At 34.5% G+C, this 26027-nt stretch overlaps 1 protein-coding gene and 1 long non-coding RNA gene across 4 annotated transcripts; one reads left to right on the forward strand and one right to left on the reverse strand.

Annotated features, from left to right (window-relative positions):
* Positions 1-7554: 7554 nt before the first annotated feature.
* On the reverse strand, positions 7555-16540 carry LOC103486133 (ultraviolet-B receptor UVR8). 3 transcript variants are annotated; one of them, XM_008443996.3, is made up of 15 exons: positions 15997-16540; positions 15728-15857; positions 15415-15490; positions 14646-14705; positions 14049-14150; positions 13843-13936; positions 12305-12347; positions 12174-12219; positions 12038-12084; positions 11829-11931; positions 11149-11203; positions 10983-11049; positions 10423-10459; positions 8599-8678; positions 7555-7923 (listed from the first exon to the last, which is right to left on the reverse strand). In XM_008443996.3, the coding sequence occupies exons 1-15, from the start codon at positions 16083-16085 to the stop codon at positions 7804-7806; spliced, it is 1149 nt and encodes a 382-aa protein (XP_008442218.1). In that variant the 5' UTR covers positions 16086-16540; the 3' UTR covers positions 7555-7803. The 3 variants fall into 3 exon arrangements, with proteins under 3 accessions (XP_008442218.1, XP_008442217.1, XP_008442219.1); XM_008443995.3 differs by having other exon boundaries at positions 15728-15804; positions 15997-16539; XM_008443997.3 differs by having other exon boundaries at positions 15728-15888; positions 15997-16538.
* Positions 16541-20421: 3881 nt separating this feature from the next.
* LOC127150491 (uncharacterized) lies at positions 20422-23576 on the forward strand. The gene is made up of 4 exons (XR_007822864.1): positions 20422-20725; positions 21375-21430; positions 21531-21620; positions 23275-23576. It is a non-coding gene; the product is annotated as an uncharacterized LOC127150491 (long non-coding RNA).
* The last annotated feature ends 2451 nt before the right edge of the window (positions 23577-26027 follow it).

The raw sequence follows: 26027 nt of genomic DNA on the forward strand, positions 1-26027 counted from the left end.
TGTGATGGAGGATTTGATATTATCTAAAAACACAAAAACAAAATTATATAATGTCAAACATCTTGGGGTTGTACTGATCATTTAGTTCCTCACAAGGGTTAGATAAATACCGATCAACAACATTCCTCAATTCTAAAGAATATTTTTCTTTTCTTCTTCTCTTGTACTGCGATAACACTCTACCATTCGCCACAATTTTCACCATAGTTCCTGTCAAACATCTTGGAGTTGTACTTTATGAAATCTCTCAGATATGTAGCCTCTGCTGACAGTTGGTCTGACATGCTCTAGGGTTCCACTGGGGCCTGAGCAAGGGCTGGCGAGGTCTGTTGGGCAGCATGAAACAGTGCCAATGCATCTCTTAGCATATCTTGGTATCTCTGCTCCATTGCAATAAGGTCTTCTTGAGTGACAGATGCAGTAAGGTTGGCAACTTGCGGCGCAAGTTGCCTTCAGGCTGGGTACGTCCTAATGAAAAAAAAAATGTTCATAATCAAAACCTCAAATACACATTGAAAACATAAATAAACAAATGTAAGTAGAAAAAAATCTCAAAAATAAAATCCTAGCTCGAACTCTATCTAGATTTAAAAGAGTAAAAAATGAAAATGCATAAATACTGAAATCAAAACTAATAACATAAAGGCGGAAGCAAAAATGTTCCCTATGCCACGCCACAGTCACTTCTTGTCATTCGCCAGCTTTCCTCTGCCCTTACCTCTACCCTTGCCTGAAAAATTAAACATTAAAGAGTGAGTATAAAAATATACTCAGTAAGGGACCTACTACTAGTCCCGCTAAGTGTCTGTTAATTTCCTATTAGAGTCCTGTAAAATGGTACCCCTAAACTACCACGTTCCCGAACACGCGCAATCTGTGATTCTGTAGGAACATCTTTAATCTTCGATGAACCCAAAGGAACACCTAGGACAAAACTAGTCTTCGGTGAACACAAGGAACACCTAGGACAAAACTGGTCTTTAGTGAACTTGAAAAAAACACTAAGACAATCGAGCTGTGAGTGATCTCGTCGAATCACTTGTAAACATATCATCTCATACTGGACCGATGATCCCGTCGGGTTACATAGTCATAAAAGGTGGTAATCTGGAGGGACACCCATGTAGGTATGACTCTAATAGCTAAAGCTAACAGTACACCCTACCATAGCATGTAGCATAGCATAGCATCATAAGCATGGCATGAATATTAATCATAGCATTCTAAATCATGAGGTTAATATTTCACGTATTAACATCAATCATCCTTGTTAACATAACTCAGTCATTTTATCGGTCATCATAAACATAAATTCAGTCATGACTATCAGTCATCATCAACATAAACACATTATGCATATTAGCTACGTTAATGCATAACGAAAAAAATTATATGCAAGCTCTCACTTCAATGCGAAGGTCTAATAGGAGAACCTCTTATCTAGAGATTAGCTTAACCAAGTTCTAATAGCAATAGCCAATCTTTCCCAACAATGAAATCCTAAATAGTAAGGGTAAAATATACTAAGTTCAATAAATTAATTAACAGTGACTTAAAGACCCAAAAATAATCCTACCAATTTAACTTACCCAACGTGGAGGTTGAATTCCAATTCAACCTTAGTAGGGGAAAATAAGGTTCTCAGTTCCTCCAATAACTCTAACCCAGCCTTAAAAAAAACAAAAACAAAAACCCAATCTTAATGAAATTCCACCTAAAAAAATCCAAAATTAAAACTAAATCTTTGTTAGGCATTAATCAAAACCCACTCAAACTTACCAAAAATAGGTGAAAAAAAGCCAAAATAAGCTTATTGGCTTAAAATGGCTTGGCTAGAAGGGAAGGCAGGCGCAGCAGCTCGACTGAAGGAAGGAATCGGCTCGGGTAGGAGGTGACTTGCTCAGGCATGCGCAGCTCGAATGTAGGAGGTCGACTGGAATGGACTTCAGAGGAGTAACTGCTCGGGTTCACGTAGACGATCGGCAACTGAAAGCAACCAGCTCGATGCTTCTTGTGATGGTCGATGGATAGAAGGGATGGCTGATGGCATTCGACAATCAGCAACTGTACGGCGGAGAGACGAAGCGTGATGGAGACAACGACGATCGACAACTTGAACGAACCGTGTTTCATAGTGGCTGTCGACCGGAGGGAGGGAGAAGACGGGGAGCAGCGAAAGTGGACGGCGGACTTGCAGCGGCTAGGGTTTGTGAAGGTTAAAAAAAATAGGATTTTTTTTTTGTTTTGAAGAAGAAGATGGTGAATAGTGGTGCACGGAAATCGAAGCCCTTTTTAGATAAAAAAATAATATTATTATTATTATTACTTTTACTTTTACTTTTTTTCCTTTATTTTTTCCAAATAAACCAACTTCTTCTCTCTCTTCATTTAAAAACCAACCAAATCGCTTTTAAAACTCAAATACCTCTCTCCTTAATAACTCTTCCCATCAAATCTTCTTTTTATCTTCCCAAAACAATATATATCTTAATTAATTATATTATCTTCATAAGATAATTATTTTAGCTTCAAAATAAATTAATTATATACTTATATATAACTAATCATAATTCCCTCCAAAACAATTCTCCCAACTTCATCAAATATAAAACAACCAAATTCCAACTAATTAAATAAATATTTTCCGAAGAATATCTAATTAAGTTTGATTTCTACAAAATCAACAACTCCATAATTAAATCAAATAACACCCAAAATAAATTCCACAAGATCACAATTAAGCTTAAGGTAATTAAATAAAAAAATTACCTTACTTTGGGACGTTACATATTTTGACTTCATATTTGTAGCCATATTACGCAAAATAGAGTTATGTTCGTTGCTCCAACCAATAAAAGATCATTAATCCCTCACACCTCATGAAAGAAAGAATTGGCAATCACATATAAAGAACCACTAATCTTATTAATGACATTTTAAAGCTTGGTGACACAATCCTCTTCTTCCCATGTTCATCTTCTACAAAATAGTCTTTGTAATCCAACTCTTCTTCCTCTAATATTTTAAAGCTTTTTCAAATTTAAGTGTATGCTCAAGCATAAAATATGTAAAACTTTATCTTATTGGAACATCCAAACAAACAAGAGTTTTACAATCAATTTTCTCTTGCTCCACATAAGTTTTGAACATTGTCAATCTTTTAGAGGATGATCTAACATACCGTGCAACATTATGAACACAAGCAATAGAATCATGCCCACATTTCTTTCAATTCCACATTTACAATCAAGTTAAGTACATGAGCACAACACCTCATGTGTAACAATTCTCCTTCCAAGATTAGGGATTTTTCAACTTCTAAGTCTTTTCTTAATATACGAAATTGTCTCATCATTCGAACTTGCATTATCAATAGTTATAGAAAAGACTTTATCGATCTCCTATTCCAATAAACAACTTTCAATGAACTTTCCAATAGTATCACCCTGGTGGTTAGCAACTTGACAAAAGTTTAAAATCTTTTATGCAAAACCCAATCTTAATCAATGAAGTGTGAATTGAGTACCATAAAGTTAACAATTTGCAAAGAAAACATACCCGGCCTTGAGAATTGCTAACTAAAAATGATTTTAACTTCTTCTTTTCATCAAGATATAATTGATATATATCTTTAGAAATTGTTACTCTTTAAGGAGGGTCAAACTTAGTACAAGCCACTCTATAAAAATGTCTAAACCCCTTATTCTTGATAAACTTGAATGAAAACTCATCAACAATTATCATCTTAGCACATAGTTCACTACATAATTGTTGACCAAAAATAGTACTCACAAAATTATGACCACTTTTTCCACCAGTGGAAGGCTGAAGAGTTGAAGTAGTTTGTCCTATTTCTACTTCCTTTATGGTTACTTCTTACACTGATTTTTTAAGTGCTTTTATAATGTGCTAGGTCCACATGAGGTAGTATCACAACAATACTCTTTATCACAATAATTGAATGGTACCTAGAACTATTATCTTCCAACTTTGTGAAGTGATCCCAATATAGTAGAAGTTGTCTTCTTAGTGGTTATAGCTTTCTTCTTATCTGGTAGTGGTGGTTTACTTGAACTCACAGTTTCTATTGCGTTATTAATGGAAGGGGCAGGACCAGGTTTAGGACTATGACTAGTTTCACTATGTTGTCCACTACTGCTCTCCATGGTCTAAAAAAGTATAAAAACTAAAATTAGAGCACCCACACAACGGAGTGTAAATAGCAACCAACAATGAAATCTTACAAATAAACTAATTTTCTACAACCCAAAAAGAAAAGGAAAAAGAAAAAAATGCAGTGTAAAGCATACAATAACAAACATCCATCTTCTTCTCGTGCTAAGTCTCACCACAAGGAGTTACAATTAACACTTTTCTAACGAAGATGTTGTTATACTATCATATTTTTGCACCATACAATAACCTCCATCAATTTAAACTTTAATTTTCTCAAAATCACAATCACCATAGCCCATCAAAATAACCCATCCATTTGAATAAAAAAAACATCTTTAGGGTAAAGTTTAAACGAAGCCTTAAAGCGCTGGCCGTAGAGAGGATGGCCATCGGTTGTGAGGGACAGAGGGAGAGAATCAGATAGCCGTTGGTTGCGAGGGATCATTGGAGGGAGATTGAGAGCTGAGAGGAATGGCCATCGGAACTCGAAGGAAGGGAGAATCAAAAGGAGACTAAGTTGCGAGGAAACTTGAGGTTGAGGCACGATGAGAGGGAGACTAAGATGAGACTGACCTAATACTAACTTTACTCTTATGAAATATATATATAGGAAAATTATCAAAACTCGCAAATTTGACAAAACATTTACAAAACAGAGCAAAATTTATGAACCTATCAATGATAAACACTGATATGCTTCTATCAGTCATATTGCTAGACAGTAATAGAAGTCTATCAATATCTATCATTGATAGAATCCAAAATTTTGCTATATGTTGTAATTATTTTAGTTTATTTTACTAAATTTAAATATATCTTATATATATATAATTAATTAATTAATTAATTAATTTGGATTGGGTTGGTTTGAATCAAATTTTTCAACCTCCAACCCGAGACCTGACCCAACCCGAAAAAACAAAATTTTCAACCTAACCTAACCCACATTTTATACTAACCTAACCTAACCCATATAATATGGGTTGAGTAGTCCAGGTTGTGGGGTTATTCTTACACTCTTAAAGGCCATGATTTATAGGTCCATTAGGTTTTCTTGCTAACTCATATGAAATTAACTTATAACAGTATGTTAGATTAGTTCGAAAAGTTCAAATTAGGTAAGAAAAAAAAAACCGACAAATACATGTGATATAGCCGTTGTTTATTAGCTTGAGATAGAGCTTTATATATAAATATGATTTAAATATAAAAAAAATATGAATGCAGATTCATACTCGAAAGCTTGGAATTGATGAAAATAGTGAAAGTTGTAAAAAGTTAAAATGTTGACTTTTGACTTTGAACTTGACTAGCTTTATATTCAAATATGTTTTGAATTCCGAAAAAATAAATACAGATTGATGCTCAGGAGATCGAAATTAGTCGAGACGGATAAAATGATAAAAAGTCAAAATGTCGACTTTTGACTTGAAAAAGTCGAAGAAAGTCGAAGTTTGACTTTGACTTGAATGACTAAAGTTAGTAAGAAAATCCAATATTTTGTGGGATAATTCTCCCAACAGTTAGTGGGACAAGTGTATATAAGATATAAACACTTGCCCACTAAGAATAAGTGGAATTTGAGGTGTTAATCAGATGTGAAGTTATTACATGCAAAATGCATGTTAGTTTTTTATAAAAGGTTTTGAAAAATAATTTTCTAAAATTTTTGATAATTTTTTAAATTATTCAATTTATTTTCACAAAAACATTTCACCTCTCTCTCGTAAAACCAAAGGTTGATTTTTCCTTCAATTTCCATCTCTCTCCCTCATACCTTTACTTATCTAGTTCCACCATCCAGTTATAAGTCTGAAGAATAGCGAGTCAACATTAGTGGTGGTGGTTCGTGTTTGTAAAGAAACTACGAGGATTTGAAACTTTTAAAGGTATGTTTTTTCTTTTGTCCCCAATTTCATTTAATTAGGGTAATTTGCAGTTTAATTAGGGTAATTTGTAGCATGTTAATTTCTAAATTGTTTAGATGCAATTAGAGTAAGTTAAATCTTGTTTTTCTGCTGCACAAGTCTCGTATTCCATCAGTTAAATCATTAAAATTAATCGAAATTTGATTGTTATGCAATTGTTAGAACTGATTTTCATTTGATTTTGACTGTTTTTTATTATAATATGATATACTAGTCTTTGACGATACTAATTGTTGTCTAATTAATGTCTGATTTGTATTTGATATTGATTGTTATTTTATACTATATTTACTATTTAATAGTTGTTTGATTGCTATTTAATATTGATTGTTCTAATAGTATCAATTGCTATCTAATTTTTATTTGGTTATGATCTAATATTGGTTGATAATGTTTATTATTGTTTAACTATAACAATCAATGATACCAATTGTTATTTAATTGTTCTCAAATTACTATCTAATACTTTAAGCTAATATGGATTGATATAAAAAAAAAATGCACACAACCAGTACCAAACCAAAAACTCTCTTTCAATAAAATAAAAAACATTGCTTTAGTTTTTAATTCAAGTACAAAAAGGCAAAAATTAACTACAATATTATTTAAGCAATTAAAAAAAAAAGTTAATTAGTTTAATTTTTTTTAAAGAAAGTAAAGATACAAAACATATCTAAAAAGTGAAAATTAAAAAAAAAAAAAAAAAAAAGAACAGAACAAAACAAAAGAACACAGATTATGCAAGTTGCAATCCCCACTATTAAGATATTTTTCCAAATTTAGAATTTCGAAAAATGGATTAAAGAGATTTAGATTTTTATTTATTTTGTTATCATATTTACAATATTGAAAAAAATAGGTGACAGTTAATATCTAAATTTCTTTGCTATAGGATGGCAAAACCCCATCTCAATAATATGTGCATTTGAATATATCCGTAGTTCGTCCTTGGTTTGTGAGTTTCCAAGGAATCTGAAGGTCACCATCTCCATATAAACTATTAAATTACGGATATAGAAAACTTAATTGTTTTCAAATTTTATGATCTCATCTCTCTCCCTATCATCTTCTCTTTCTTGTTATATCTGCTTTCCCCCTCCCTCTCATCCTTATTCTTCTAACCCACGTTTGCCGTGGTTAGGTACTCGGAGCTTACCTTCAAGTAGGCTGTCACTGCCACCTCCGTCAAGCAGCTCGCCATAGTAGAATCATGGAGAGACTGAGAGTTTACGATAATTATGGTGGAGTTATCTAGGATTTCATTTTAGATGGAAGGTTTTCATTAGTACTTCATTCCTTCATTAGTTCTTTCTTTCTTGGATTTTCAAATAAACAAATCAATTTACCATTTCAGATACTTAAGAAAGAAAATAAAAAGAACATTACAAAGATCATTGAGGTGTTCACACAAGGCAATGCATAAATCAAATGAGTGTAAAACATCATGAAATTGAGCTGCAAAGAACCATTCTAGATTGAATGTCGAATAAATATCTCAGAATTGGGCAATCTCCCAATTCCATGATTATTTCTGTGACACCAGAAGCATATCATATACAAATTTCAAGTTTATTTTCCGGTGATGATGTATTTATATAAATGATACAGACTGTGATGACTTTGGACCGAAAATTTATGAACACGCCTTGCTCAATTACTGTTATACTTGGATGTATGTCGTGGTTAAAAGTTCAGAAACTCACTTGTATTCGAGTATGGCACCAGTATGGTTGAAACCACAGGAGACTTGTACTGCCTTCACATTTTCTCCAAGTTCGATCTTTGTCGGTTTCACATAGTCAACATCACTTCCATGCCCCTAAAGTTAAAAACAAATCCTTAATGAGTACACATCACGTTCACTGAACGAGTCCTAAATGTAGTCCAAACCCAAGTATTTGTAGAGAAACACAGAAAACAGTATATAAATGATAGAAAACATTTTATGTTCTGTAAAGAATTATTTTCTACGAGAGGGGAACTAATATTTTTACCTCAAATCTGATAAAGTGAAGCACTTGACAACTGAACTTTAAGTTTGATTGAAATTAACCCAACTTTGGTGGAATTTTTTTATCTTCTGTTTAATTTCCACTACATTTATCCACAAATTTTAACATAAAGCAAGGTAAAAGCTTTTTCTAATTCACTAATTTGAAAAACAATCAAGTAAACATAAAAGCCCAATCAATACAGATAAACAATTGAAACGATAGTCAAAACTGACAAGTAAAAATAAAATAATAAAAATAATAATAATAATAAAAAGCAGTTTTAGTGTGAAGGTATGGATTGATTCAGTTGTTTTAAGCTTCAGTGTTTTCCAGAGAGAGAGAGGATCCAAGTAATTCAAGTTACTTGATTTGTCTTGTGCTTCATCTTTTATGTTCCAGTATCATTTTGGTATCATTTTGGTTATCCGTGTTCATTGAGCAGCAGAGTTATAAGAAGGCAGTGACAACTAAAAGAAAGAACGAGAAAAAGAGAAGCACACCAGCTGGCCCCCAGAAGAATGGCCATCCACAGAAAACGTTCCGTGAGAGCCTCCCCAGCCCCACGTGAAGATAGCGCCACCTGATTCAATTTAACCACAAACTTAGTACAACTTAAATACACAATGTTCTACACAACCGTTTAAATATCCTACTAGACCTTTTGTTACTTTCCTTCTGCCACTAATTTCCGTTTCTTTCTTCTTTACTCTTTCCTTTGTTTTTTTTTTTGTCAACTCCATTGTCAACTAATAGTACACATCACAAAAGTGAAGCAGAGACATGCACCCTAGTAGTAACTAGTAAGTAAACAAATTTCTGTCTACGAACCTAAAAGCAAACTGTAGCAGGTTCAATTCAGCATGAAACTAACATTAAACTACTTGTTGGATCTTCCTTGATATTTCAAACCCAAAAGTGAAGGGAGTGTTAAATATTATATTAAATTTGCCTTATCCACTAACTTAAGCTCTTGGGTTAATTGATCATTTAAGATTATTTGTAGACATGGAAAGGTGTGTATAGCCCCTGAAAACATATTGCTAAAGCTCAAACAGGTTCTTCTGGTCAAATACTTGCTACCAAATTGGGGGATGGGAACAAGATTTCCCTCTGGAAGGAGGGATTTCAAATCAGCATTTGCTGTTATTTTCAGATTTCATTGGCCGAAGAGAGCAAATTCAATGAGCTCTGGAACCCAGTCGAGCAAAGTTGGATTTAAAAATCAGAAGAAATCTGTTCGAAAGAGCTGAGTGAGTAGGTGAGATGTGTTTTGGCTGGAATCAGCAGAGCTTTAACCAAAGGTCAAATTGTATTGGGTAAAAGCTGGACAAGTTGTGATGTTCTCAACAGAATCACCCAATGTAGCCATGTTTCGTGCATGCTATGAAGACGCAGTGGCATTGGCAAGAGCGTGATTCCACTACCCAACAACTTAAAGTAAGGCTTAGGCATGGATAGAGAAGTGACTTATGTTGGCTGCCCTAATTCAGTTTAAGTCCAAACGTCAGAGTCCTTAGGGATTATGTTAACATAATGCATTCAGAATTATCCAAAGACTTTTCCTCCCGCCAGAGTCGAGAACCATAAGATCAAGCTTGAGATTGGAGCCAAGCCTTCATCAAAATCATCATATTGAATGTCTTCGTTGGAGTTTGACCTACGAAAGTATCAGTTAACACATGGTTCCATCTCAATTAAATAGCAATGCGAGAAACCTAAGAATCAGTAGGCGTATCGGGACACCTCAACTAGGTTGCTCTAGCACCCTCGAATTCTCAACATGCCTCCTCAAGATGTGCCTTTTTAGGGTTCCACTATTTTTTATCGAATCTCAATTTCATTTTATTGGACCAATTACCCGTTTGGACTTTATGGGTTCACCATTCTTGATTGGATCTCAATTTCGTGTTGTGTCAACTCGAAAAGAGAAGGCATCCCCACCATTGGAATACCAACGGATTTTTCAAGGAGACTAATATGATCACAATGTGAAATTAAAGGACCATTTTGCAATGCCTACTTTTGAGAAAAGGATACCCACCAATACTTTGTCCCTCAGTCTCCTAGCCCAGGCTGTTTTGGCCCTTTCGGAGCCTTTTATCAATGGAAGTGTAAGACCATTATAAAAGAAAAAATGGAAAAAAATTATAAAAAAGAAAAAAATCCGAGTCCTGTTCCAATCAAATTATAATTTTTAGTTTTTAAACCATACTTTTATATGGATACACAAGAATCTGCAAACCTCACCTAACGTGAAAGGAGGTTTCAAGAAATAAGAAACTTGAAGCTTAAATTTATATTTCAAGTTTCATTTGAGGTCTTACCTGAGATAGCTGCTGTGTGTTTCCATCCACAAGAAACCTGAGAAACATGAATATTAAACATATTGAACAGAATAAATTATAATAAATAAAGGGTAATTGTTTCAAAATAGCAAAACTGCTAACATTGAAAATATTTACAAATACAGCAAAGTTTCACCATCTATCACTGCTATCAAAGTGAGATGCTGATAGACATCTATCCGTGTCAACCAATAATAAGTAATGTCATTTTGTTATATTTGTGAATATTGTGGTTGTTGCTATATTTGAAAACAGCCCATAAACAAACAAATTGTATTAAAATAATAAATAAAATATGAACCCTTCTATTTTTTCTTGTTCTTTTTTCTTCTTTTTTTCTTTTTTTGGAAAATTATCTTTTGACAAACATGTATGAATTAATTTTCCTTTTCTTTTGGTCTTTTCAGATTCTACAATAGTTAAAGGGAGAAAGCCATTAAGAATTCGTCTTCACACTAGAAAGAAATTGAAGTTTCAAAAAGGAAAAGTATTGATCAAATCATTCAAGTAATTCTGATATAAGAACGTTAAGCTCCTACCTTGCTTACAGGAGATTTTGAAAAGGGTCCTTCAACTCTTTCAGGGAGATGAGAGACACTTGTGGACCTGAATAACCAGATATCACAAATACAACACCTTAACTACTGAGCCTCCAAACTTAGAAAAAAGGTCCTAACTACAAAATATTATTGAAGTGAGGGATACCCATTCCCAAGGCAACCGTTCTCATTCGAACCCCAACTGTACAGGTCCCCACCTTCTGTAACAGATAAACAAAAAAAAATTGAAGATGAAGACCATGTTCAGAATCTCAAATAAGTTTTCTGATGAATAAAAGAACTACACGTCTCAGTTTCAAAATCATATGGAGTCATCCATCATTAAAACAAAATATGAGCAGCCCATAGTGAAAATTAGATCAATCCCCATGCACACGGCTGTCCAATAACATGTTCATACTAACACAAAGAAACACCAGCTTATCCAACTTTATTGTTGAATGTAATAATGAAACAATAGAAAAATGAAGCAAAGACATCAGAGAAATTATATTAACTCACTTATGACCACCTTTATATATGATTGTTTACTGGCTAAGAATAATTCTAACATATAACTTGCTCAGATGAAAGAAAAAACCTATATTTATACATCAATGTCACAATGTACACCTTTTAACGTCATTCATAAATATAATGCCCAGGTCAGCTAGTACATTAAATTACACAAAGATGCGGAGGAAAGCCAAGTTCTATGCTAAGAGGGATCAACAAAAATCTTTTCCAAAAGACGCAAGAATCAGCTAATATCTGGTTTCCAGAGTTTATTAAACTACATTTCAGGAAAAATTACAATTCTCAAAACAATAAAAAGGATAAAGTTACTTGTTAGGACACACGTGTGATAACCACCACAGGCAACTTCTTCGCAGCCCAAGAGTGTGCTGATCATTGATGGTGTCGTTGCCTTGTTTGCCTCACCAAAGCTCTATATCATATCATTCATAATTAATATGCAATTACATCATGCAAAATGTAGCTTTACCGGATACACACATACACACACACAATTCACATGTGGAATTGGAACTTGCCACTCTGTTTGTTGCCCTTTCACCAAATATGTAAACAGCTCCATTTTCTGTTAAATTTCTGAAGCATTAGTAAAACAATGCGCCAAAAGAAACAACGTTTACCATAAAAGTGAAAAAGGAATGAAATTGAAACAACCATCTACACAAGCGGAGTGCAGCATCCCTGCTGCAACATGTTTAACCTGATAAAAATAAATAAACGAATAAAAGGATTAAGAAAATTGTTAACCTAAAGGGGATGAAAAAAGGTCACTATGGAAACATTACCTTGATCCCCTCAAGTTCTTTAATTAGCCTGGGTGTATGTTCACTACAAAAGCATATACAAGCCATAAGAACACAAGAAACAAACAATTAGATGTTGCCCTTTTAGCACTTAATCTCAAATTAATTAATTTTAATTAATTAATGTTTTGATGAAAACGTATCTAAATTTTTTATTGACAATTTTATTATTTTTGAAGTCCATACCGTAGAGCTCAGAACAATGATTCTAATGTCTCTTGAATCACCTAAAACGGAGTTCAAACAAAGAAAATATTGCAAAAAGAAGCTTAACGAAAAAAGACCCGAGATGGTGATGCGGTGGCCAAATAATCAATTAGGAAAAGCCACTTGAAGAAATGGAGGAGTAACGCACATGTGATTTTTGGATAGGCTTTAAAAAGAAAATGAGTTTAGTATTACTATTTATCTTTGTGTCCAAAGGCTAATTTTTTAAAAAAGACGGTGGACTTGTTTTTATTGGGCTTTAAGAAAAAAATTTAAAAAGAATATATTATTACATTATTGTTTGTGTCTAACGGCTAATTGAGTTTAAATCTCAACCATTCACTTTTCTTTTACTTACATCTAATAACCCAATATGATTTTGGATTTCAATATCTTCCCCTCTTTTTAAATACTTCATTTTTCCCAAATTTTTAACAATTTTGTTTAACTTTATAATCCTCAAAAATTGCAAAAGTTATCCTCCCTAAAGCTTCCGATTTTCATTTTTTTCATCTTGTCCTTGAGAGAATTCTTATTGTATTGTGAGGATTAATTATTGTGAGCTCAAAATTGTATACTCACTCTTTTTAGAGAGTTTTTTTTTTTATTTTTTTTTATGTGTGATTTAAAGCATCAATTTATTGTGATGGTTGGATCCTAACCCGTGGATAGGATCGGGTTTGCTCTTGAACTTGAAAAAGAAGTAAGTAGTAGTTCGGCTCTAATCCGTGGAAAAAGTCAAAAGAAGGTTTTCAATTAAAATCCCAAAAGGTGTTTAGGAAAGTGGATGTAGAACGAGTTTGACCGAACCACTATAAAATTGCATCGTTTCTTCTCTAACTCTTTTCTAGTTATTTTTGCATTTAATTTTAGTTACATATTCTTGTTAGTTGAGATTGATTGTATACTCTATCACATACATTTTATCAATCTTGTTATTTAGCATAAATTAGCTAAAGTTTTTTTTATTTAATTTAAAAATTATCTAATTAGTTTAATTTGGACATATTTATTAAAAAGTTTAATTAAACCCTATTCATCTCCCTCTAGGGTTGTCATACCGGTCCAACATAAGATGTAATATGGATCTATTTGCTGATGTAATATAGATCCAAAGAAAATTCAAAGACAATAATAACTACATATAATAAGCTAAAAAAGATGAGCTTGGTCAAATGCAAATTTATTCTTTTATTTTCTTTTCCGTGGGATAGAGGAGAAAGGAAAGGGAGATGGCAAATCCGTATCGTACCGGATGTTTTTTTTCTCTGTTATCACTTCTTTAAGAAAAAAGTATAATTCCACTAAAGTACCTGGTACTTTTTAGAAAACCCAAAAATGTTGACTCATGCCCATGACCCAATCTACCTGATCGTCCATCTCCCCAACTAAAGACTTCACCTCCATCTGGTAAAAAATATAAACACCAAGAGAAATATAATATCATAAATTCCAAGTTCAAAAAGAAAACAAGAAAAATGGTAAAACTACTAAACTGAATTGTCGTAGGATTTCATACCAGCAACAGCAATCGAATGATCTGAGCCCAAAGCAGCCCTCTTAATTACAATCCCATCTAAGCTATCTACTTTCGTAGGTAGGTGTACCGCTTTAGCTGACTCTGTATGACAGTACAACCTTCTTTATATTGATTTATTTTTTAAGATAACAAGAGCACAAAATAACAAGATAACCCAAAAAACAACCAAACTCCCAGCCAATTCTGATTACTAGTAAACTCTCCTAATAATCTACTGTTTCATTTCACAAACATTAATACCACACTCACTCCCATCTATCTAACATTAGTACCCACACTTCACTCCCATCTATCTAACATTAATACCCACACTTCACTCCCATCTATCTAACATTAATACCCACACTTCACTCACATATACAGGTATCATATTCCCCTTCCCATCAACAAGTTTCCAGGTGTCAATTCCCTTCCCACCCTTTCTAGCATACGCCACTACAGTTGGAGGACTAACAACAACCAAATGAGACCATTTAATTATTTCATTCCTACAAAAAACTTCAAATTGCAAATGGGATTCTTAGATTAGCAGAACTGTACAGCGCAAGAAGAATATTTTCAGAATCTAGTGCTTACTTTTTCCAAGGCCAAGCTGTCCACTTGAATTCACCCCCCACATATACAGTTCTCCATCAGCTATAAAGAAATAAAATATGAATTAATAAAAAAAGCTAAAAAAGGAAAGTTATTGGATAATTGCTTTTTGAGAATTATATAAAAGAATAAAAATAATAATTAATAGTATTAACAATATCCAAAAGCAGTTAACTAGGGAATGATTCATATTATACAACAGTACCTTACCCACACCCAGATGATTCTTTTCTGAAGGGTATCAAAGAAATTTTTTAAGAAACTTAACTGTAACAGTAATTCTTTAAATTTGATGTGTCATTTCAACATTATACAGAAATATACAAAAGGCAGCAAATTAAGATATGTTCTTTATATCATAGGAACTACAAAAATGTCTCCTCAGTTTACATGATGGGTGGAAAGATTACAGTTGCAAAAATTTTTATTGAAAGAAGACCACTGGAAGGAGGGAAAAAACACACACACGCACACAATGTCCCAAATATTTCCAGAACATATATCAACCTCATCCAAAATTCTTCTATCCTCATATCCAATAGGGTAGTCTTTCCTCAAAATAGCCCTACAAGAATTGAGTCATAAGATCTTATTTTGCTGTTGAGAGGGATGCAATATGCTTCTAGGCTGTTTTACCAAGTTACAAACTAGGGACTTTAGCTAACCAATACAAATTAAATTACTTCTAAACGAAGTTAACAGTTCATTTATAGTCACCACTTAAACAAAACAAGCGAACTGCATAGCAGACCTGTAATAACACAAGAGTGATTATATCCAGCTGAAATATGCATAGCTTCTTTCGGAATTCTAACCTCAACAGGCTCCTGCATCAAGATGCAATGCTGATGAGTGATAATTAACGTTCTTCGTACAAAACTCATAAGAGAAATACAAGACCGGAAAACATAAGATGGCTACAAGAGGACTCCACAATAGGAGAAAGATAGAAAGGGAAAACTCATACAAAAACTGCAGGATCAATTGCTTCTTCAAATTGTGCAAAATGTAGAAACCAAAAACTATCACTGTAGATAATGATGATGGAGAATAAGATAACCTACAATAGAAAAGCTCTTTTCATCTGAAATTCCCAGCTGCCCAAAATTATTAAGACCAGTAGCATAAACCCGTCCAGATTCTGCCAAAGGAGGGGGTATAATTCGTGAGCTTTTACTCGTACACATCTGACATCTTCACAAACATAGGAGATTGCTCTCAACATCTGCGGGACTCGAAACGTAACACAATGTCCCTCAAATAGATAACAGATACATAATACTACAAATCCCATAACCAAGCCGTAAAACTACAAAGAAGGGAAGTTTAGAACCTGTCAAGAACAGAGTGTGAGCACCGCCACAAGCTATATCCTTGAGCATTTCTCGATCGAAGGCAGAACAACAGGGGACAGGGCTCCATTGAGAATCCAAATTACCAAGCCCCAGCCTCCCGAAATCGCCATTACCCCATACTGCTCCGAATCTCTTCCCTGAATCGCTGGAAAACCATCGGGTTATTCTTCTTTTCCAGGTTTCCGAGTTGAAACCGATTAAGAACTCCATTAAAGGCCTTCGGGTTAGCATTGCTTTGGTTAAGCCGATTAATGTGAGGAAAGTGTTGTGAATGTGAAGATCAAGAGGAACAGCTGCCTGGCGTTCATATGAATTTTTCTCGAATTGGGTCTCTGATTTCGGGAATTATAGACTGAGATTGCGAGGTGAAGAAAAGTGGTATTTAAGAAATGGGTCTTGATCGGTGGCAAGGAATTGTGCTACGTCTTATGCTAGAAGAAGAAGCAAGTAGAGTCGGTGAGTTTAGGATGGAAAATTGCATAATGCACCTGATACTCTATAATTGACAAACTGTCCTATTCCAAGCCTTTCATTGGAGATTGGAGTTTCTAATAGTAAGTGTATTTAATTCTTTCTTATTGATTCAACGGTCTTATTCGATTTTTTCTTTTCTTTTTTTTTTTTTTTACTTTTTCTTTTACATCTATAGTGTCCGGACATATTTTCTCAACTAATCTTACGATACAAACCACCTCATCTTACAATATTTTGGTGTCAAAGAAAACACCTATGAAATTAATTCCTAAGTAAGTGGTCTTTCTAGATTGTTTCAAAAGTTTTCTCTTAGATAGGAACAGATTTGGTAAATATCGATGATTCTCGAATGTAGTATTAGAATAGAAAAATTCATTAGATAATCAATTATCTCTTCTAAGCCCTATCCGGCAATAAATCAACAATTTGATGTGTTTTTCTTGCATATCCTTAATAAACCAATGTTTCTATATAGACGTAGAAAATCTATTCAAGAAGTAAGCAGTTCCTTGACATCTCTTCATATGCAAAGAATTCTCAATGCGAAAAGACATAAAAGGTTGACCTTTGAATAAGAAAAATACTTGATCAACAAGATCTCAAATGAATTGGTTTATTCGAAAAAAAAAGTCTAGTTCTTTGGAAGAATTTATATCTTGTCTACAAATGTAAAATGAGTAAACTGCATAAATTGACATTGCAGCATAGCTCCAACAACAGCTTGGTGCTATCACATTAAAGAAAAATTGTTATGTTATAGTCAATCATCGAGTTTGTTTGGATTACCTTTTAAAATGTTTAAATTTAAAAGTCTATTTGAGCTTCAATCTTCTAGAATTTAAAAGTCTTCAATCTTTCAGAAGATGATGAAGATTGATAAGAACTTGCACGTCTTGAGAGTTTTTAGAAGTTTGAAACTTCAATTCTTCATACCTTCAATTTTTCATAGCTTCAATTCCTCCTTTAACCTAAGATCCCCAAATGGATGACAAAAGTCTCTATTTATAGAGAAATTCCATGAGCTTTAGGTGGGCTTGGGGCCATTTACTTGTTAGGCTTGGGTTTGGGCTTGGGCCCATTTGCCTGGTGGCTTGGGCTTGGGCCCATTTGCATGGTGGGTTCAGGCTCAAGCCTACTTGTTTGGTGGGTTCGGACCCATTATTTCTTTGACCCAATTTTTTTATCAAGGGCTTGAACTAGGTTGAATATGAGAAAGCTTGACTACTCAATTCCAATCAAATTATAATCATCATAGTTTTGCTATGATGATGTGTGATGATGTAGCGTCATTTAATTGGTCAAAATTTTTTGTTCAACAAATGCCCCCTTTTCGAGATTCGTGCAAGTGTATGGGTGGATGAATCTAAAAGACTATAAGCAGAAACCAAAAATACAAGTGACCTTATTCTTGACTTTAGCTTCACTTAATATGTCAAATTAATCACACTATGCATTTGGACATTAAGTTTGATAAAAATGAAGTTTGGATACAATCCAATGTCAATTTTGCAGTGAGTTTTGATTTTAATTCATGATTTTTTTAATAAAAATAATTTGGAATATAGCTAAAAGTAAATTTGAATCAAATTAAATTTTTTCTACCAATGAATTTAATGGGAGAATTGAGACTTAACATTGATAAAATTAGACATTGGACATTGGTTTTCTTTTTCTTTTGTGGCCATACTCAATCTTTGAAATACTGAAGATTGAGTAGTTGAAGGCTTGATATGATCAAAGACAGAAGTTCTTTGCTTAATTTCATTTGTAGTGTCGACTTCTTCAGAAGATGCATAATTGTTGTCGACTTCTACTATGCTAACTTCTAATACTTCTTATAGACGATCATCAAAGAAGCTTCTTGTGAGAAATTTTGTCAAAGTTATCGACCGTCAAGGTTGGAGGAAGTCCTCGTCTTTTTCTTTGATAGGCTTAGGCTTGCACATCTTCTTGTTTCTTTTTTTTTCTTCTTTTGTTGGAAGATGTTTCCTTTTGCATGCTTTTGATGGAATGATGACTTCTTTTGAATTGAATTTGGTTGTCTCCTTTTTCAACGAGTTATGACTATTCATCCTTCGCCATCATCCTTAACATGCTCTTCTTTGTTTTGGGAGTCTATTGTCATGATCCTTTGTTGGAATTGGACAACTATAGGTTCGGAAGTCTGAAACTGAATTAAGCTTTTTCTTTGATCATAAAATTGTGTTGATGGTGGAACACTTGAAATCATATTGACTACAACCTGATTCATTTGAGCTACTTCATCAATATCTAGCTTGATCTTATTTTCATAAGCCAACTTTATAGTCAACTCCTTCAACACGAAACATTTTTCAACAGGGTAACTCATGACCCGATGGTACTTACAATAAGGATTATCTACATTCCCTTCTGGTCGTTTGCATTCTAGCAGTTGAATAAGTTGTTTCTCTAGCAGCTGCTCTAACATGTCTGCAACATCAGAGTCAGGAAATGGATAAACTTTTTTCTGTCTTTCTTTAAGAGTTGGGCATCGCTTTTCATCACAATCATGCAATCTTTCAATTTTTGTTTCTTTTCTTTTAGAGAAAGATTTCAAAGAAGTTGCATGAACAACCATAGACTCATTTATGATAGTATTTGCAATCTTTTTAGTGTCATCGATTTCATTCTTATCACTCCACATTTTTTAAACCAAGAAATCTTTTACTCCTCTGTTGACAATATTCAGTTCCATATCATGGGCACAAGTCGCCAACTCTTCAAACGTGCAAGATTTTATTCCCTGCAGAATATAGAGAAGTTTCTAATGTATGCCTTAGGTGCACATCTCCACTACAGATAGTTCTGTGGGTCGATCCTTACAGTCAAGACTCAGAGCTCTCCATTAGTTGATGTAGTCGATGACTTGCTCTCCCTTTCGTTGTCTTGTGTTTGTAAGCTTCATCATGCTGATGATACGCCGACTACTGTAGAAGCGGTTGAGAAAATCTCTCTCAAGCTGCTCCCAACTATCAATGGATTCGAGTTCCAGGTCGATTTACCAGTCGAAGGCGTTTTCTTTAAGAGTTTGGACGAACTATTTTACCAACAAATCTACTCGTGTACTACCAGGTTTGCATGTTTCATTGAAATGAGTGACATGTTGTTTTGGGTTGCCTTTTCCATCAAACCGTTGGAACTTGGATGGTTGGTATCCATTCGACATCCTAAGATTGTCGATCTTCTTCGTATATGGCTTGGAATACAAAGAGAAAGTTTGAGTAGGTCCACCATAGAGTTTTGATGGAGTTTGCAATCATCTCCTGCAACTGCTGAACAAACAACGATGCCATTGAGATCAAATTTTATGATTGACTTTCTTGCATAGCTGCCTTCCTTTTGTTAGTATTCTTGACCATATATGTATGGCTTGATTTTGCAACATAACGACTCTTGATGTGATTTTTGAGATATGCAATCTCGTAATCCCTTTCTTCAACAACCTTCATGAGTATGTTGATCTTCTTTTCAAGCTCTATCATTCTATCTTCACTTGTATCTGTATCCACGCCAGTCACATTACAGCAAATTAGCCTTTTAATAACATTTTTTAATAACATGTATTATATAATGTTATTAAAGAGAAGAGAAAAAGGTGCGGGGATTAAAATTAAAAAAGAAAAGAAAAACGTGCGGGGTAATGAAAAAAGAAAACCTAATTTTTGGGACGATTCTCTTTTCTCCTTCGTACGACTCTCTTCTCACGAAATGGCGCAACATCTCTGACCTTTTGTTCCAACCTTTTTCATTCCAACCTCATTTGGCCATTTTCGACCTCATCTTCTCCGATCCTTTCTCTTGTTCTCCGTTCTCTTCGTTCCAACCACATCTTCGACCTCATCGATCTTTTCTGTTCTCTTCTTCTTATTCTCTTCGTTCCAACCACATCTCCTATCCACCTCATCTTCTTCGATCCGTTCTTTTCTTCTCTGTTCTCTTCATTCCAACCACATCTCTGACCTCATCGATCTTCTTCATTCTCTTCTTCTCCGTTCTCCTCATTCCAACCATATCTCCGATCGACCTCATCTTCTCCGTTCTCTTCTGTCTTCAACCATCACCTTCATTCTAAGCTCCTTCAGGTCAAGCTAATATTTAAGGGGTTCTCCAATCTCTCTAAGTCCCCAAGCCTTACCTATCTCGAAATAATAAGGTATAGTAGCATAAGTTGACGCAGAGGGCTCTTTCGAATGATCAATCCATCTTCATTTGGTATGCTCAATCATCTTATCGTCAGCCTAATTTGTCTATTCTTTGACTCGTCTATCTTGTTTCTGTTTCTGGTTATTTGATGTTTGTGATGAATATATTAGTAGGTTATTTATGGTGAGTTTTTTTTTTCTATCTTATTTCTGGCATTGAAAAGCAAAGAAAGGCTACAGATAAAGTAGTAATATATAGCATTCACATACTACCGAAAAAGCAAGATCAAGAAAACCACACACACACAAACATTCTTAATAGCACAACAAAGCAACTCACCAGATATTTATTGTGGACATTGCATTCTCATGGTTGTTCATATGGTGTACTAAAAAGATTTATATTTTGATTAGTTTAGAACATCAAGAGGAAGGTACTAAATGCATTATTAACATAATTTACGAGGCATCTTTATTTTAGTCTTTTAGGTGGAGCTGATGGTATTATGATTAAAGTAAAACCTAACAGTGAGATGTAGGCATTGTCTTGCTTCAGCAAAATTCTATGTTCTCCTTTATTTTAGTTTTTTATTGGATAAAAATGCATGTTGTGAGTTTTATGGAAGTTCTGTAACTTATTTTGTATTATTCTTTTAGATATCATGATTGCACTTGAATTTAAAGTCTTATAATTTTTCCTTTTCTGATTTCTTAAATAGAGAAGAGGTCAGGAGAGAGAGAAAAACTTGTGGTTGAGTTGTAAAAGAAAGCCAAGGTAAAAAAATTATTTTATAAGTTACAACCATATGATACTTTTCTTGTGTTCTGATTGTAGCCTTGTCCCTCAACTATAACTAATATCAACTTAGATCCAGAAACTAAATCTCTTACCATTGATCGAGCTGGATTGGTAACATTGAAGTTTGGGTTGAAGAATCTTTATCTTTTTTAAGCTTCTAGTTAAGGTAAGATCTCAACCTCTCAAGCATTATTATTTTTAAAGTTCATGGATTTTTATTTGTGCATAAATGTGGATATTTGCATATTATTGGTTAAGATATTTTTTTTTTTTAGTCTTTGCTTATTTGTCATTGTAATGTTAGTTTTTTTAAATGGTGATGGTGACTATTACTCTATTGGTGTTAATGGTGATTATTACTTTGTTGATGTTACCTTCGCATGCTAGTATTATCAATTTCTCTTTGGGTAGAGTTGGTTCTTAATTATATTTCACATTCTTATAGCAATAATTTGAAGATATAATGTTTCAAAAAGATTGGGTTCATTTGAACAGGTAAGGGAATAAATTTTTAGCTAACTAAAATAGATTAATATAGTTAGTTATATTAATTGCAAACTTGGATCTTTCTAATAGAGCAACCAATAATATCTGAGGGGAGCATGAAACTTTGTGAAACAAGTAGAGAACACGTTGGGTGGAGTAGACAAAATTTCATGTCCATGCAAGACATGTAGGAACATGAATCATCAAACCTTTGATGTTGTATATGAACATTTAGTTATAAAAGGTATGGATCCTACTTATAGGTTTTGATACCATCATGGTGAAGAAGTATTGGTAGAGTGTATGTTTGATGGTCAACCCTTTTGTAGTACTTCTTTCATGAGCAACGAAAAAGTTGATGAACCATTCATAAATAGTGATGTTAATCAAAAGGTCATAGATGCAAACACTTCATTATATCCTCATTGTACAAAATATAGAAGATTGTCAGTTGTGGTATCAATATATAAGATAAAGGCTACTAACGATTGGACCGATAAAAGTTTCACAAGCCTTTTAGAGTCTTTGAACGATATGCTACCTCCTAACAATGTTATCCGAAAATCTACTTATGCAGTAAAGAAGTTCTTAAAAGTATTTGAGTTATGATATGAAAAGATTCATGCTTGTGAAAACGATTGTTTGTCACACCCTCTCCCAGACTACCTGCTAGCTTAGACGAAAAGACGACATGAAGCCGACCGACAACGATTTTCTTTACCGATATCTGTCAACTCTGCTGAATTCATTAACATGATAAACTTGCTAATCTAGTATATAAACTATTATACATGCAACACAACAAAGCGGAACATAGACTAATCATATACATACATGAAGTGTAGCCCAGAAATAACTGATTCCGCAAGTAAATCTAGAGACACCTTAACCAAAACATAACCAACAAAGGTTTACACAACCGCAACTTCTAAAACTTACACAAACTGTAGAGTATCTATATCATATACAGATATATACATCATAACACAACATACTCTATACACAACTCTAACCACGTACTCGCAATCGATATCGAATCTTCAGCAGACTAAGGCAGTCTATCAGGCATCGGAAACTCGATCTCTACCTGGAAAGTGGGTAAAACATTTTGCAAGGGTGAACTATGAAGCCTAGTGAGTGACAATACTTTAAAACTATAATTCAAAACTCATGATAATCATTGAAAACTTATAAATCTAACAAACAAATCGTTAACTGTAAATATTTTCAGAAAACAGCTCCTTCAAACATTCAATACGTATATCTATAAAATCTAGCAAGACATTTCCTGTTTATAAACTATTTAACTAACATGATTTCATTACGTTGTGCAGGGCACGTCCAATACAACCAATTTTTACTAGTTCTACGATGTAGTGGGGCCTGCCCAACACTCCCATCGTCTTTGTCGTAGTGGGGCTTGCCTAGCACTCACGACAGCATCGTTGTCACAGAGTACACTCAACGTCAACAACGGAACGTAACCTGTGTGCACACAATATCCTATAGCCTCAGGCTCAAGATCTCAGTCATGTAGTCAATGGAAAGCATATGAAAACATTAAAACATGTATACTTATATTAATCTTGCATAAACTCAAACTTACTTAGCTTGTTTATGGAAACCGAAAATCTTAAAGTAATTCTTGCTTAAACTATGCTTTTCTTAAACAAATACCATTTCAACTACTTTTCAGAACTCATTAATTACGTGCTAACACGTGGATTCCATTATGAGATCTAAGCTCGAAACTCATACTTGAAAACTAAAAATAGAAATCATATATCATTTATAAACTCGTAGTCAAGCATGTTAAACATTTAGTTATAAGAAACAGTTTTTTTAAAAAAGAATAATTTTCAAAACTTGTTTTTGTCACTCACAGTCTTAGACTAGTTTTCGGGTGTGTAAATTCGACCTATTTCCTCTTGGCCTGCCAAAGCACCAAAAAAAAGTATTAGAAACTTAAATATTATGATCTTCAAATGTTATGCTTGATATGGCTCACTAAAGATGATGCTTAAGAAGTCTAACTTTAAGAAATAAAACCATATTCCACACATTTCTCAAAATTTTCCAGATTTGCAGCATGACATTCAAATGATCATAACTCTTCCAATACTTAACCAAAATAAGAGTTCTTTATGTCAAAATCTTCACTTTGAGGTCCTCTAAATTTTACCTCAAGACATGTAAATCTGATTCCCTGTGTATAATCTCAGACGTCCCTCAAAACAGAACCACTCCAACAATCGCGTACACCACGATCCCCTTTAACTTGTCCCTACAATTTAACATATTTTCAGTCGTTTTTTGTTCACGATTTCTTCATGAAGGTTGTAGTAAATTGAATAAGCTTTCAAATCATATCAATATAGAGATTCTAACTCAACCGGTACACCCTGAAATACTAATAAAACCAGAAATCTCCTAATTTCGCGTGAAAACAATCTGCCCTGTCTTCTATGTCAAAATTCACCCAATGAACATCAGCTTTGCTCAAGATTTATTCATAAAAAAATTTTCAAAAATGAATTAGCTTTTAGTAAATTTAAACCTCACCTCTTAATTCGTTTTATGTAGCTTAAACCGATCAAAACACCAGAATTGTGCTTAATGAACTATAGAGAAGTTTGTCTTGCAAACTCCTTGTCTTCTTAAACATACATCTTTTGAACTTCTTCTTCCTTTATCAGCCTTCTAACCTTTGAAACCTCTCTGAAATTTGGTGAAAAAATGGTGAAAAAAATGGTGAAGAATTGTAACGTCCCAAAAATTTAGGAATTTAATATTATTATCTTAAGTACGATTTTGAGATTTTGGGTGTTATTTAAATGTTGAAGATTTTATCTTATGGAGATTTGATTTTATTGGAAAGTTTAAAATATCGAATTTTGTTAAGTTGGAATTTATGTTTGTATTGGCTAGGTATGTTTGGGGGCATCTTGGACTTAAGGACTTAACAATTGAATTATGAGAATAATGTTTTGACTTATGAAAAAAATATAATATAGTTTGTTAAAATAAAGATGTTTGGTTGGTTGAGGGGAGAGACTATGAGTTTTATTTGGGAAAAGATAAAAAGAAGAGAAAAAGGAAAATTTGGTGAGATTTAGATGAGGAGAGAGGAGGTTGGGTTGTTTTGGAAATACAATAAGGAAAAGGAAAAGGGAAATTAATATTTGGTTATTTTTTTATATAAATGAGCCTTAGAACCCGTGCACAAGAGAAAAAAAAAGAGAGAAGAAGGGGAAAGGAAACCCTAGCCGCCGCACGTCGCCACCACCATCTCCAGCCAGTCGCTCCACAGCCGCTGCACGTCGAGCACTAGATCGTCGCCCAGCCGCTCGCTCTGCAGCCGTCGCACGCAGAGCACCAGATCATTGCCCAGCCGCTTGCTCCGCAGCCGCCGCACACCGAACGCCAGATTGTCGCACAACCGCTCGCTCCGCAGTCGCCGCACGTCGAGCGCCAGATTGTCGCCCAGCCGCTCGCTCTGCAGCCGCCGCACGCCGAGTTCCAGCCGTCCGCCTGAGTTCTCTCGCCAGCTGCCGCCACAAAATCAGCCACGTCGCCAGCCACTCGCTCAGCCACGCCATCGCACGTCGAGCACCGGTCATCGAAGCTTGCGAAGCCCAACCGTGCCATGCCTCCGTAACCCGAGTCGCACACCCGTACCCGACCAGAACAGCTGCGCCTCGCCTTCGACCCGCGTCCCTTCTCCGTGAGTCGATCGCTCCGCGCCAACGCCTGCCGAGCCGTCCTGCGCGCGCGAGTCGAGCTGATTTCATCTTTCTGGTCGAGCCGATTCGCCTGTCTTTGAGCCGTCAGCCTGCGCCGGTCCTTTGCACCTGGTAAGTTGATTGGGTTTTGGAATACCCACTTAAGCATTTAAAATTTGTTGGATCTTAAATAATTTAATTTTGGACTTAAAATTAAATTATTTCTCTCAAGGAGCATCTAGGACCATTTGATATTGGAGCGTGGGACTTCTTCAGTTAGGAGCTCAAGTCGCAACTTCGACCTGAGGTAAGTTACTTCATTAGAATGTCTGGAGTTTTTGGTTGATTGGTGATCAAGTTGTGAG

This window comes from Cucumis melo, chromosome 8 (assembly GCF_025177605.1).
Source record: "Cucumis melo cultivar AY chromosome 8, USDA_Cmelo_AY_1.0, whole genome shotgun sequence".
NCBI lineage: Eukaryota > Viridiplantae > Streptophyta > Magnoliopsida > Cucurbitales > Cucurbitaceae > Cucumis > Cucumis melo.

What these genes read in the sequence shown, in the direction of transcription:
- LOC103486133 (XM_008443995.3), bottom strand. Translation starts at nt 16,249, where the DNA reads ATGCTAACCCGAAGGCCTTTAATGGAGTTCTTAATCGGTTTCAACTCG. An exon ending in AAAGGGCAACAAACAGAGTG is followed by an intron (nt 11,932 to 12,037) that starts GCAAGTTCCAAT and finishes GATATGATATAG; the next exon opens with AGCTTTGGTGAGGCAAACAA. An exon ending in TCACACGTGTGTCCTAACAA is followed by an intron (nt 11,204 to 11,828) that starts GTAACTTTATCC and finishes TATCTGTTACAG; the next exon opens with AAGGTGGGGACCTGTACAGT.